This window comes from Myxine glutinosa, chromosome 7 (genome assembly GCF_964187855.1).
Source record: "Myxine glutinosa chromosome 7, kmMyxGlut1.1, whole genome shotgun sequence".
Classification (NCBI taxonomy): domain Eukaryota; kingdom Metazoa; phylum Chordata; class Myxini; order Myxiniformes; family Myxinidae; genus Myxine; species Myxine glutinosa.
In genome coordinates this window covers 178,314,639-178,330,614 of record NC_136267.1, presented here as the reverse complement: position 1 = coordinate 178,330,614, position 15,976 = coordinate 178,314,639, and the positions used below count along the sequence as shown (strand labels likewise).

The 15,976-nt window shown below is 42.4% G+C and overlaps 1 protein-coding gene across 1 annotated transcript in view; it reads right to left on the bottom strand.

Moving 5' to 3' along the window:
- CTNNAL1 (catenin alpha like 1) overlaps positions 1–15,976 on the bottom strand; it is a 673,107-nt gene that overhangs the window by 196,697 nt on the left and 460,434 nt on the right. Inside the window, exons 6-7 of the mRNA XM_068123645.2 lie at positions 9,697–9,867; positions 4,543–4,728 (exon numbers count right to left, since the gene is read on the bottom strand). Coding sequence (XP_067979746.2) covers positions 4,543–4,728; positions 9,697–9,867 — 357 coding nt within the window. The remainder of the gene's footprint in view (positions 1–4,542; positions 4,729–9,696; positions 9,868–15,976) is intronic.

Below are 15,976 nucleotides of genomic sequence, written 5' to 3'. Positions count from 1 at the left end.
TGGCCATCTGTTTCACCTGATCTTTCTCCCACAGAACATGTGCGGGATGAAATGTAATGACGATTGTGCCATTTTCAAAACCAGCCGGCGACGTTGGCCCAACAGCAGCACGCCTTGATACAGATCTGGAGTGACGTCCCTCAAGCCTTCTTCGAGCATCTCTTGTCCTCAATGAGGCGCCATTGCCAAGCAGATATGTTTACTTCAGAATGAAACGATGGTCGCGCCAGATACTGAGCTATTAGCTGACTTTTGGCTGAACCACTTTCCGAACCTCTGGAGACATGACTTGTACACATGTGTTGACATTCTCATGGCAATTTCATGTTTATCAAACACTACATATTGATATGACCAAACGAGGTCCACCAATCGATTAATCAAAAAACAAATAAAATACCCTTTATATGACCAAACGAGGTCCACCAATCGATTAATCAAAAAACAAACAAAATACCCTTTATATGACCAAACGAGGTCCACCAATCGATTAATCAAAAAACAAAAAAAATACCCTTTATATGACCAAACGAGGTCCACCAATCGATTAATCAAAATACAAAAAAATACCCTTTATATGACCAAACGAGGTCCACCAATCGATTAATCAAAAAACAAAAAAAATACTGTTTATATGACCAAACGAGGTCCACCAATCGATTAATCAAAATACAAAGAAATACCCTTTATATGACCAAACGAGGTCCACCAATCGATTAATCAAAAAACAAACAAAATACTGTTTGTATGACCAAACGAGGTCCACCAATCGATTAATCAAAAAACAAAAAAAATACTGTTTATATGACCAAACGAGGTCCACCAATCGATTAATCAAAATACAAAAAAATACCCTCTATATGACCAAACGAGGTCCATCAATCGATTAATCAAAAAACAAACAAAATACCCTTTATATGACCAAACGAGGTCCACCAATCGATTAATCAAAAAACAAACAAAATACCCTTTATATGACCATACGAGGTCCACCAATCGATTAATCAAAAAACAAATAAAATACCCTTTATATGACCAAACGAGGTCCACCAATCGATTAATCAAAAAACAAACAAAATACCCTTTATATGACCAAACGAGGTCCACCAATCGATTAATCAAAAAACAAAAAAATACCCTTTATATGACCAAACGAGGTCCACCAATCGATTAATCAAAAAACAAAAAAAATACCCTTTATATGACCAAACGAGGTCCACCAATCGATTAATCAAAAAACAAACAAAATACCCTTTATATGACCATACGAGGTCCACCAATCGATTAATCAAAAAACAAAAAAAATACCCTTTATATGACCAAACGAGGTCCACCAATCGATTAATCAAAAAACAAACAAAATACCCTTTATATGACCAAACGAGGTCCACCAATCGATTAATCAAAAAACAAAAAAATACCCTTTATATGACCAAACGAGGTCCACCAATCGATTAATCAAAAAACAAAAAAAATACCCTTTATATGACCAAACGAGGTCCACCAATCGATTAATCAAAATACAAAAAAATACCCTTTATATGACCAAATGAGGTCCACCAATCGATTAATCAAAAAACAAAAAAAATACTGTTTATATGACCAAACGAGGTCCACCAATCGATTAATCAAAATACAAAGAAATACCCTTTATATGACCAAACAAGGTCCACCAATCGATTAATCAAAAAACAAACAAAATACTGTTTATATGACCAAACGAGGTCCACCAATCGATTAATCAAAAAACAAAAAAAATACTGTTTATATGACCAAACGAGGTCCACCAATCGATTAATCAAAATACAAAAAAATACCCTCTATATGACCAAACGAGGTCCATCAATCGATTAATCAAAAAACAAACAAAATACCCTTTATATGACCAAACGAGGTCCACCAATCGATTAATCAAAAAACAAACAAAATACCCTTTATATGACCATACGAGGTCCACCAATCGATTAATCAAAAAACAAAAAAAATACCCTTTATATGACCAAACGAGGTCCACCAATCGATTAATCAAAAAACAAACAAAATACCCTTTATATGACCAAACGAGGTCCACCAATCGATTAATCAAAAAACAAAAAAATACCCTTTATATGACCAAACGAGGTCCACCAATCGATTAATCAAAAAACAAAAAAAATACCCTTTATATGACCAAACGAGGTCCACCAATCGATTAATCAAAAAACAAACAAAATACCCTTTATATGACCATACGAGGTCCACCAATCGATTAATCAAAAAACAAAAAAAATACCCTTTATATGACCAAACGAGGTCCACCAATCGATTAATCAAAAAACAAACAAAATACCCTTTATATGACCAAACGAGGTCCACCAATCGATTAATCAAAAAACAAAAAAATAACCTTTATATGACCAAACGAGGTCCACCAATCGATTAATCAAAAAACAAAAAAAATACCCTTTATATGACCAAACGAGGTCCACCAATCGATTAATCAAAAAACAAAAAAATACCCTTTATATGACCAAACGAGGTCCACCAATCGATTAATCAAAAAACAAAAAAAATACCCTTTATATGACCAAACGAGGTCCACCAATCGATTAATCAAAAAACAAACAAAATACCCTTTATATGACCAAACGAGGTCCACCAATCGATTAATCAAAAAACAAAAAAAATACCCTTTATATGACCAAACGAGGTCCACCAATCGATTAATCAAAATACAAAAAAATACCCTTTAAATGACCAAAGGAGGTCCACCAATCGATTAATCAAAAAACAAAAAAAATACTGTTTATATGACCAAACGAGGTCCACCAATCGATTAATCAAAATACAAAAAAATACCCTTTATATGACCAAACGAGGTCCATCAATCGATTAATCAAAAAACAAACAAAATACCCTTTATATGACCAAACGAGGTCCACCAATCGATTAATCAAAAACAAAAAAATACCCTTTATATGACCAAACGAGGTCCACCAATCGATTAATCAAAAAACAAACAAAATACCCTTTATATGACCAAACGAGGTCCATCAATCGATTAATCAAAAAACAAACAAAATACCCTTTATATGACCAAACGAGGTCCACCAATCGATTAATCAAAAAACAAAAAAATACCCTTTATATGACCAAACGAGGTCCACCAATCGATTAATCGAAAAACAAAAAAATACCCTTTATATGACCAAAACGAGGTCCACCAATCGATTAATCAAAAAAAAACAAAATACCCTTTATATGACCAAACGAGGTCCACCAATCGATTAATCAAAAAACAAACAAAATACCCTTTATATGACCAAACGAGGTCCACCAATCGATTAATCAAAAAACAAACAAAATACCCTTTATATGACCAAACGAGGTCCACTAATCGATTAATCAAAAAACAAAAAAATACCCTTTATATGACCAAACGAGGTCCACCAATCGATTAATCAAAAAACAAAAAAAATACCCTTTATATGACCAAACGAGGTCCACCAATCGATTAATCAAAAAACAAAAAAATACCCTTTATATGACCAAACGAGGTCCACCAATCGATTAATCAAAAAACAAAAAAATACCCTTTATATGACCAAACGAGGTCCACCAATCGATTAATCGAAAAACAAAAAAATACCCTTTATATGACCAAAACGAGGTCCACCAATCGATTAATCAAAAAACAAACAAAATACCCTTTATATGACCAAACGAGGTCCACCAATCGATTAATCAAAAAACAAACAAAATACCCTTTATATGACCAAACGAGGTCCACCAATCGATTAATCAAAAAACAAACAAAATACCCTTTATATGACCAAACGAGGTCCACCAATCGATTAATCAAAAAACCAAAAAATACCCTTTATATGACCAAACGAGGTCCACCAATCGATTAATCAAAAAACAAAAAAATACCCTTTATATGACCAAACGAGGTCCACCAATCGATTAATCAAAAAACAAACAAAATACCCTTTATATGACCAAACGAGGTCCACCAATCGATTAATCAAAAAACAAACAAAATACCCTTAATATGACCAAACGAGGTCCACCAATCGATTAATCAAAAAACAAACAAAATACCCTTTTTGCAAAAGTACTTGCTCACTATTGCGCCAAAATTTCAGCTTCCTAGCTCTATAGGCTTCTCAATTGTGACGACCTCTGCAACTTGGTGAAGTTTCGTGAAGATCGGTTGAAAATTGTGACCTGTGGGCGACTAACATACGGACAAACAGACAGACAGACAGACAGACAGAATAGCGTACAAAACCAACCAATATATTTGAAAAATCTTCGATTTTGCAAGTAACAAACAAACAAGAAAGAAACCGCAGTGAAAACTGACTACTCCCTTTCAGTGCGGGTCATTGCCGGGCCCCCTTCGGTGCCCGGCAATGACGTCATGCAGCGCCTGGAGATGGCATAGGAAAGGAGCGGAGTACAATTACAAACAAAGCTAATTTCACAGACCCTTTTATGTTTGTTAAATATTTTTGATTGGGGTTTTATTGTGCATCCAGTACCGAAAGGATAGCTTACATTTCTTTGCTGTGGGAGAGTAAGGAGTAGCTGTAGCTCCTGCCTCGCCAGTGCCACAAGCTGTAAGATCCGTTCACGGCGTTCATGGCTTGTGTATGGAGAGTCTGTGAAATCTTCAACTCGCTCTGTAATGATCTGCAGGGCTCGTCTGAGCGTGTCAGGGCATGGTGGAACCTGCAGGCCATCCTGCGGGAAACAGTAAAATGAGAAAAAACCCCATAAAACCCAAATCAAATGTTTTAGCTGAAACGACGAGTACTCAATTAAGTGATTTTAAGGGAGGAACTCTAATATTTATCTTCAATGATCTTATGCTTGTTAAGGAATGCTTGTACATGTGCAGGGCAAAGATATTAGTAGACCTTTTACCTTGTGATCAAGCTCCATATTGATTTAAACGACTGACATGCGGTTAACATGTTACCAGGAGATTGGTCACCAATTGACAAACAAATTTGGGATTTTGAACCTGGGTTGCCTCCGTCATGCCAGGACTGGAGCTCCTTGCATCTTTTGCTCCGATGAAGAGTTAACATTCAAAACATCAGCTTCATCTTACTTCCCATGGTTTTTTTATTTCTATTTTTTTAGGTGTGGGCCTAGAACACTTCCCTACACAGTTTAAGGAATGGGGTGAGGGATCATTTATTACCTTTCACACAACTACAAAGGCTTAGGCATTATAATTTTTTTGCCGAAAACACTCTCCAGCACTCACTGATGAACCTCTGAAAGTTTGACGAACATCTGTTTGGCCATCTATGAGAAAATAGTGACACACACACAGACAGACAGGCAGGCATCTCTCTAATAGTACAGATTCTGCCACATCTGGGATGCCCGGATACGATGGAAATCCAGATCACCCGGTCATGTCCACTCAAAGATAACGTTATACCACTTCAATGATTTCAAAGCTCGGGACAAAGCTCTTGTTGTATCCATTGGCAAAATAGATCATGAGAGACAGGGAGAGAAAGCAACATGTCACTGTCTCAGAAGTATACATGATGAAAAGTACTTGAATAACTGCTCAAGTACTGCTCGAGTGCAATATTTGATGGAGTGCTTTTTCCTTTTCTTTTTTTGTACACAGAATCGAGGCTCGTGAAAGAGCTAACATTTATTTCACAAACAAATCAAACAGACAAACAAAATATATAAGAAGAGGGAGCGGAAGACAAGATGGGGAGAGAAGAGGAAGCACACAAACACAACATTTGAGAGCAGGGAGATGTGTGGGAGGGAGAGGGCTTGGGGGGAGGAGGCGTGGGGAGAAGTATAAAACACAAGGACACCAAGGACTTCCAGGACAGAAGTTGGTATTTCAAAAAAGTGGATTTGGGGTGAAATTAGTGGGGGTAGAAAAGATCAAGGTTTTGGATGGGGGAAGACAAGAGATGGTGGTGAACAGCTGTTTTAAAGACCTGGAGGGTGGAGTGGGATTGAAGAGAGAGAGGGAGTTTGTTCCAGAGGTGGGAGCAAAGAGGAATGAAGGAGTGAAGGTGAGCAGAGAGTCTTGATTTTGGCAGTTTAACCATAAGAGGGTTACAGGCAGATCTTGTGCGACCTGCAGGAATATTTGGGGGACAGAGCCCAGAGAGAGCTGGGGGTCAAGGCCAGAGAGGAGTCGGTAGAAGACGGAAAGACCACCAACCTGCCTGCGGTGAGTGAGTGAAAGGCCCTTGGAGTTAGCTTCATCATGGGAGATTCCAATGATTCTGAACGCTTTGGTTTCAACAGCGTGAAGACGAGCTAGGTGTGAGGCAGGAGCACCAGCCCAGAGGGGAGAGCAGTATTCCATTGAGCTGCGGATGAAAGCCTTGTATGTGGTGAGGAGCTCAGGTGTGCCAAGGAAGGACTTCGCACGACGGAGGATGCCCAGTCGGCGACTGGCTTTGGAGGCCAGATTTGAAATGTGGTTTTCCCGGGAGAGATCATGGCAGATAGTGCGACCCAAAAGCTTGAGGGACAGAACTTCTTGGAGAGGATTATTCAGAAAGTAGATGGGAGGGTTGTCCAGTCGATCTTTTCGGAGAGACATCGTAAGAGTGTGAGATTTGTCAGGATTGAAAGACATGTTCCACTTGTTTGCCCAGTCTGTGATTTTGTCCAGGTCTGCAGAGAGTGAGGAGGCTGCAGACTGCCGATCTGAGGGATGAGGAATGGAGCGACAAAGAGTAGAGTCATCAGCAAAGAGATAGAGAGGATTTTCAAGAGAGTCAGAGAGATCATTGATGAAGACCAGAAAAAGCACAGGGCCCAGAACACTGCCTTGTGGAACTCCAGCCTGAACAGGAAGAGGAGATGAGAGAAACCCATTCAGGGCCACACGTTGACTACGACTAGAGAGGAAGTCCGCCAGCCATGCGTGGAGATTTCCATGGATACCAAAGGAAGAGAGTTTGGTGAGCAGAGCGGGGTGCCAGACCGTATCGAAGGCACGTGATATGTCAAGGGAGACAGCTCTAATTTCCTGTTTGGCATTGAGGACCTCCATCCATTGTTGAGAAAGCAGAAGCAGCATATCCAGAGTAGAGTGACCAGGTCTGAAACCAAATTGATGATCAGAGATCAAGCCATTGGAGAAGAGGAAAGATTTCATATCCGAAGCAATGATGGATTCCATGACTTTGCTGATAAGTGCTGCGCTCCCCTCTGGGCAGGTGCTCCTGCCTCACACCTAGCTCGGCTTCACGCTGTAGAAACCAAAGCTTTCAGAATCATTGGAATCTCCCGTGATGAAGCTGATTCTGAGAGCCTTTCTCTCTTTCACCGCAGACAGATAGGTTGTCTTTCTGTCTTCTACCGACTCCTCTCTGGCCTAGCTCCCCCTGCTCTGTCTGTGCTCTGTCCCCCAAATATTCCTACAGGTCGCACAATATCTGCCAGCAACCCTCTTATGGTTAAACTGCCAAAATCAAGACTCTTTGCTCATCTTCACTCTTTCATTCCTCTTTACTCCCAACTCTGGAACAAACTCCCTCACTCTCTTCAATCCCACTCATCCCTCCAGGTCTTTAAAACAGCTGTTCACCACCATCTCTTATCTTCCCCCATCCAAACCCTTGATCTTGTCTACCCCCGTTAATACACCCCAAAACCACCTTTTTAAAATTCCGTTTTCATTCCTGAAATTCCTCGTAGTGTTCATTTGTTTCACGCATTGAACTCCCCCTCGCCCCCCACCCCATGGTCCTCCCCCTTCCACAGATTTACCGTTGTCCTTGTTCTCAACTGTTGTTGTGCTCGCGTGCTTCCCTCTCTCTCCCCCTCTTGTCTCCCGCTCCCTTTATTATATGGTTTATGTGTTTTATGTGTTAACCCTTACACGAGCCTCGACTCTGTATACAAAAACAGAAGAAGTAAATAGACAAAGCACCAGACCACAAATAATTGATGAAGATGATGATGTGCCTCAGGTTCAATGCTCTTTTCACTCCTTGCAATGGCACATTTCTCTCCAGGAAGAGAGTGGTGAAGGCAATATAGAAACATAGGCCTTCTAAAAACCAAAGCCATAGATAAAATAAACTAAGGCCGAAGGATGCCTGTGGGAAATTCCACGGTTACTCGCATTACAATACATTACATTAATGCATCTACATATATATATATATATGTGTAATGTGAGTAACCGTGGAATTGCCCCTGTCGGTTTTGGATTTTACATCACCTGAGTCCAAATTTGCTCTTTTCTGTTTGCTACGAACAGGTTAGGAGTGCAAAGTGCAAATTCTTAGTTGGCCATGTTTGTCTTTCTCCATTGGATTAAATGTACTGCATGATTTTAAAAAAGGAAATAAAATTCTCTGATTTAATTTATACAATGAATAATCTCATTGAAATAGTTTTGTATTACCATGCATAAAACAAATAAAAACTACGCAAAATGCTATATTTAATTAGAATCTAATTGATTGCCCTTCATATCCAAAGTAGGTCTTTCACCTGAAATGTGAACTACCTGGTCAACTTGCCGTAGTCCAGAGACTTCTGTCCAGACAGCAACCCCAGGATAACAAGCAGCACAACCGGATGTTAATGAACCTCCAGAAGACCAGACCACTTGCTACCCACAGTCGAAGTAGGAATTTTGAAATTTGCACATGGTTCCGGCGATAACTTGCCTACTTTTCGCGAAGGACACTGTGGGATCTTGAACATCCACCAACTAATGCCGGCAGACGTATAGTTTAACGTCCATCCGAATGAAACTCTAGGACGACATTTTATAGCTGGGTCGGGATTTGAACTAAGGATAGAAGCGAGTGTGCTGCTCAGAAGCGAGTGTGCAAACATTGAGGGAGATTATCCTGCCAGCCAATGATATGCTCTATAAGTTATACACATGTGAAGTAAATTACCAATAGTAAAGAAGGGATGAACAATATGAACTTATCTTCCCCCATCCAAAACCTTGATCTTTTCTACCCCCACTAATTCACCCCAGATCCACTTTTTTGAAATACCAACTTCTTTCCTGGAAGTCCTTTCAGTGTCCTTGTGTTTTATACTTCTCCGCCCCCCCCCCCCCCCCATTCCCACGCCTCCTCCCCCCAAGCCCTCTCCCTCCCACAGATCTCCCGATGTCCCTGCTCTCAAAGATTGTGTTTGTGTGCTTCCCCATCTCTCCCCATCTTGTCTACCGCTCCCCTTATATGTTTTATGTGTCTGTTTGATTTTTTTGTGTGATTAATGTTAGCTCTTTCACGAGCCTCGATTTTGTCTACAAAAAAAGCAATTTTAAAAAACCAAAAAAACAATAAGTCCATAGTCCGGCTTTAAAAGTTAATGACTGACTTTGGAAAAAAAAAAAGAGAAAAAAACATAAAAAGTCATCGCCCCCGTGGTTTTAGTAACTTTGCCATACAGAGTTAAAGGCCACCAGTTGGCCATCTTTTATCGGATTACAAAATCAAATTTTCTGCATATGTATACTCTCATGTGTTGTATTTGTGCCAAGTTTGAAGAAAATCGGTCCATACATGTCCGAGATATGGTTGTAGACAGACGGACGCATGGACGGACAGATGAGACCCATCCATAAGCCGCCATTTTGGATTAAGTCCAACGGGGGCTCAATACTTATCTTTCTACATTCATGACTAGCATGTACTATATATGGACAATCTGATTCAACAATGAGTTCACCTTGAAACTGTTGATTGCCATGTAGATGCAGCAGCTGTAAGCATCAACCTCCCCGTTAATCCGAGCATCCACCACGACTTCCGTTACCTGGTCCATTGCCTGGCGCATGCGGCTGAACACGGTATCGCGGTTTTGTTGAGCTGACTCGCAGTCAGGGTGCCTGAGGCAGGTCTGCAGATAACCCGAGAGAAAATAACTTCTAAGGAGACCCAGCAAAGTTTAGGTCTTAAAAACACAAACAATGTTCCTAAAAACAGCAAACGACATCGCAATTATCTTACATTTACCTCCTTAAAATTCCATCTACAACTTCCATGCCCATTATCCTCGAACCACATCCAAACTATTCCACACCTATTTCTCTTCTTCTTAAACATTTATCCAAACTCTCTACATGAGCTGACTGTTTTGCATCTTGATGAATTTACATTACAAATAGCGACGAACCAGAAAATGACCCTTACAGTCCTCCACTCCACCACTACAGTATCTATTATATACTGCAAACCATGGTGTATGTTCGTGCGTTTGCCTGTCTCCCATTTATGGCAGTCACTTTCCACTCTGCATTTGAAAAGCTCCCAATTGGTTATTTTGCATTTTCGTTTCACTTTTCCTGAAGCAATATACTTAGTCACTTTATTGTCACATTCAGTCATCTTTAAATCAACATGAACATCTGGATTAAGGTAGATTTGACACATATCTTCATAGTTTAATTCGTTCCGTGACCGAGCTCGTAACTCAAATTGCTCGTATCTCAAATCAAATTTCCCCATTGAAATGCATTGAAATGCTATTAATCCGTTCCAGCCCGCCAAAAACCACACCAATTTTTTTTTAAATATACAGTATATATAAAAATATCTCGCGCTTTATATTTCACCTGTATGCAGCATACAAGTTGGCAGGATGGCCTGGACTGGAGGTACGCACACTTGACTCTAAAGTCTAAACTGTCCAGCCTGGGTTTGAATCCCGACCCAGCTATAACCTGTCATGGGCGAATCACAGGCAGGGTGATTCATCAATGTGTGTACCGCTAAACTGGGCGCCCCGTTTGCGTCCCATTAGTTGTTGGATGTTAAGGATCTCACCGTGTTTTCCACAAAGAGAAGGCGAGCTATCGCCGGCATTCTGAACAAGTTGTGGCCTGGCATGCTCTTCTCCTCTGCCGTTATATACGTCCTCCTCGACACCTCGCTCATGTTTTTCGACGATTGCGTGTTTTATATCCAAGCACATCATCCTCTTCTTCTTCTCAGCACTGCACTTGCCACTCACTTTCTTAGGCCCCATGGTTAAAACTAAGAAATTTTTCGAAATAACCAAAATGCGAAAACAAAAATGCAGCGCTATACGACAGAGATACGTACTGTACTTGCACGGCAAGATAACCACGTGACCAGAACCCACCTGGCGGCGTAAACTCGAAATAACCAAAATGCGAAAACAAAAATGCAGCGCTATACGACAGAGATACGTACTGTACTTGCACGGCAAGATAACCACGTGACCAGAACCCACCTGGCGGCGTAAACTCGAAATAACCAAAATGCGAAAACAAAAATGCAGCGCTATACGACAGAGATACGTACTGTACTTGCACGGCAAGATAACCACGTGACCAGAACCCACCTGGCGGCGTAAACTCGAAATAACCAAAATGCGAAAACAAAAATGCAGCGCTATACGACAGAGATACTGTACGTGCACGGCAAGATAACCACGTGACCGGGTGGCGAAAGCTCGTAACTCGGATCTCGGCTCGCATCTCAAAGCAATAAACCGCCCGAGCGACGGCTCGTATCTCGAAAAACTCGTAAATTGGGGCACTCGTAAGTCAAGGTTCCACTGCATATATATATACATATATATATATATATATATATATATATATATATATATATATATATATATATATATATATATATATATATATATATACATATATATATATATATATATATACAGATCTTCATGGAGTAACACACAATTTCATATATGTATATTGTATATATATATATATATAGATACAGATCTTCATGGAGTAACACACAATTTCATATATGTGTGTATATATATATATATGTGTATATATAATAATAATAATAATAATGCATTTATTTTATATAGCGCTTTTCAGGGAGCCCAAACACGCTTTGACAGAGTGCAAAACATAATGCATAGCAAAACATTATGCAAAGAGAGGGCAGTGCCAGTAACGTTAAAGGTGGTTTCAAGTCGGGTGAGGAGAATGGTGTGATCGATGGTGTCAAAGGCGGCGCTGAGGTCGAGGAGGATGAGAATGTTGAGGTTGCCAGCGTCAGAGGAGAGGAGAAGGTCGTTGGTGATTTTGAGGAGAGCAGTTTCAGTACTGTGGTTGGAGCGGAATCCGGATTGGAAAGTTTCATACAGGTTATTGGCAGAGAGGTGATGTTTGAGTTGAGCGGCTACAGCGCGTTCCAAAACTTTCGACAGAAAGGGTAGGTTGGAGATGGGTCTGAAGTTGTTTAGGGTGTCAGGGTTTAGTCCAGGTTTTTTCAGAATGGGGGTAACAGCAGCAATTTTGAGGGATGGTGGGACGATGCCTGTAGACAGGCAGGAGTTTATTGTTGCAATGATAAGTGGAGAGAGAGCAGGAAGGGAGGCCTTGACAAAGCTGGAGGGGATGGGGTCAAGAGTGCAGGTGGCAATTTTCATTCCTATGAGGAGTTCAGAGAGGTCATTAGGGGAGATTGGGGAGAATTGAGACAGGGGATGGCAGGATAAGGGGGGGCAAGTGGTTTGAGGGGGAGCGGGTGCGGCGGTGGTCAAGCTGTTGTAGATGTTTTCAACTTTGCGTTGGAAGAATGAAAGGAAGGAGATGCAGTTGTCTACTGTGAATGACTGGGTGGTGGTGTTCAGGGGGCTGAGGAGTTTGTTTATTGTAGAGAAGAGTGCTTTTGGGTTTCCGGAGCCAGAGTGGATAATTTGAGAGTAGTAGGCGGAGCGGGCGCGGGAGAGGGCATCTTTGTAGTGTTGTATGTGGTCCTTGTAGGCTTGGGAGTGAATTGTGAGACCTGTTTTATTGCGGAGTCTTTCAAGTTGGCGAGCACGAGTTTTCATCAGGCGGAGTTCAGGGGTAAACCAGGGAGCAGAATGGGTGAAAGAAACTGTTTTGGTTTTTATAGGTACAAGTTGGTCAAGGCAGGAGGAGAGAGTGTGGTTGTAGTAGTCAGTGAGATCAAAAGGGTTGTGGAGGTCAACGAAGGGAGAAGTGGACATTTTTTCAGAGAGGGTGGTTGAGAATGAGGTACGTGAAAGAGCGTTTAGCTTACGGAAGTTGATAGTGCGATAATGCCTTGGTGTTGGGGCGGGGATGTTGATGGTCATAGTGATGGCTAAGTGGTCAGAGAGGGTGAGGTCGGAGCCAGAGAGATGGTGCAAAATTAATCCAGTAGGGCAGACAAGGTCCAAAATGTGACCACGGTTATGGGTAGGAAAGTTGACATGTTGAGAGGTTAAAGCAGGTGAGTAAATCAGTGAAGTCAGTGGTTTCGTGGAGTCAGTGGAGTCCATGTGGATATTGAAATCACCAAGGAGGAGGATTGAGGGGGAGAGGGAACATAGCTGGGTCAGAAAGTAGGAGAAGTCAGACAGGAATGATGGGTGTGGTTTGGGAGGGCGGTAGACAACAGCCATGACTGACTGTGTGTGACCAGAGGGTTTAAAAGCCAGGTGTTCAAATGATGGAGCAGATGCGATGGAGATGAGGCTGGTCCTAATGTCTTCTCGGTGAATAACGGCAATTCCACCACCTCGGCCCTCCGAGCGTGGTTTATTGATGTAGGAATATCCATTGGGTGTGGTGAGGTTGAATGCGAAGTAGTCCAGAGGTTGTTGCCAGGTTTCAGTGAGACCGAGAAAGTCCAGTTTATTTTCCAGGATGTAGTCGTTCAGGATGAGGCATTTGTTGTTGAGGGACCGGGTATTGAACAGGGTGAGCTTGATGTTGTTTTGTACGGCGGGGATGAACTCAGGTGATTTGGCCAGGGTTCGCAGACAGTAGGTGCGATTGTGTGCGTTGCTGTGACCAGGTGCGCTGGGACGATGAGTGGGAGTGCGCTGAGCCGACCAGAGGACGGGGATGGAGTGACCTGATTGTAAATGAACAAACTTACGACCGGAGCCACGGTGAATGTACCTGGGTCGTCGCAGGAGTCCATTGGATTTGATTGCAGAGATGCATGATGGGGTGGAGCGGGTATTAAGCAGAAGAAGCCTTGCGGCGGAGTACCGCAGAGCCATGCCAGGCAGGAGCGAAGAGACGAGCACGAGGTTGAGGAGGCGAAACAATGGCCACAACCCATGGGAGCGGGCCCGAGGAAACAGCGAAGGAGCCGGGCAGGTGAAGCCAGGAGCAGAGCCGGGACCAAGCAGAGGGCAGACAGGAGCGAAGAGACGAGCACGAGGCCAAGGTTGAGGAGGCAAAGCGGCAAATGCAGCGGCAAACGACCGCCGCCGCTAATCAAGATCACGGCGGCAAACCGCCACCACCACCGCTGCAAACAATGGCCACAACCCACAGGAGCGGGCCCGAGGAAACAACGAAGGAGCCGGGCAGGCGAAGCTAGGAGCAGAGCCGGGACCATGCAGAGGGCAGACTCAATGGCCAAAAATCCGCCACGACCACCAGAAAAGCAAGCTAAAGACAATGGCCCAGTCGGAGAAGTGGCGAGCAAGCGACGCCAGCGTCCTCTCCGGACCGGACCGGATATAGATATAACATATAACATGTGTATGTATATATAACAAAGAGCAAATAATATATATATATATATACATCCAGACTTGGCATTTAATATGGAATTTTTTTTTTTCTTGACTTGGGTTTACTTTCTGAACTCAGTATAACAATCTGGTGAGTTTATTTTACCCTTCGGTGATGTCTTTGTTGAAAGAACCATGTCACTGATTGTCTTTCGCAGCAAGAAGTCAATAACAGGATTATATCACAGGTGGCGTGACAAAATGTAAGGACAGGTACATTTGACCATTGGCTTCACAATCGGGTATATAAGGGTTGTTGCGTTCTGTATTAGTGGAAAACAACTGCTGCACGTCTCCAAAAGTTATTGCCGCTTCCTCTGGAGATGGTCCGTCAACTTGACAATGCTGTTTGTCATGGAGTGGTGACTTTATGAAATTCTGGCATGAAACAGCATGCTATTGCTCCACAGTATGGCATCACTCAAGGTCAGGTGTCAAAGATCCTGAAACGAAATGCTCAGAGGGGTGTCCCTACTCCAATACCGAGGCCAGGATGTCCACGCAGAACCACAAGGAGAGATGATCGCCAGCTGCACCGGTTAGTCTGCAATGGCCGTACCAAGTCAGCTAATCGTCTTAGGGCTGAGTGGCAGCAACTGACAAATGTGCCTGTATCCAGAAGGCTAGTCAACCAACGACTGGTTCAAGCAGGCTTTCGTGCCAGGCGTCCCCTGAGAAAGCCACGCCTGACCAGACAACACAGCCAGCGCCGATTGCAGTGGGCCAGAGAGCACCATCAATGGCAGCCAGGAAACTGGATTCACGTGACCTTCAGTGACTAGTCTAGATTTCTGGTCTATTGTCAAGATGGCCGCGTCCGAGTGTGCAGACAAGTGCATGAAGCCCACAACGAAGATTGTATAGTGCCACGAGTCCAAGCTGGAGGTGGTGGAGTGACAGTTTGGGCTGCTTTTCATGCAGGGGGCAAAACTGACCTGGTTGTTCTGAATGGAAACCTGAACCAGTTCAAGTACAGGGTCATTCTGGAAGAAACATTGCTTCCATTTGCTCGTGCAGCCTTTCGAGGAAACTTTGTCTTCCAAGATAACAATGCACGGCCTCATCGTGCTCGCATGATCCAACACTTTCTTGCTGACCGTGGTGTAGAGCATATGGAGTGGCATGCCATGTCCCCGGATATGAATCCGATAGAGAACTTGTGGGCAGAATTAACGCGTCAAATCGACAACTTGGACCAGCAGCCTACCTCTGTGCATGAATTGCAGCAGACTATTGTCACTGCATGGCAAGCGATTCCTGTCCAAACCTTGGCAAATCTCGTGAACGGCATGCCTCGACGTGTATGTGCTCTCCTCAATGCTCGTGGGGGTTACACGAAGTACTGAACTGTAATTTTACTGTCTGTAATCCCAGTCATAATTTAGCTTTTGTATTTGTTGAATTTTTTTTTGGCTAATGTGCAAAATAAAGAGATACTTCTGGAAAACGTACAGAAGTTTAACACAGT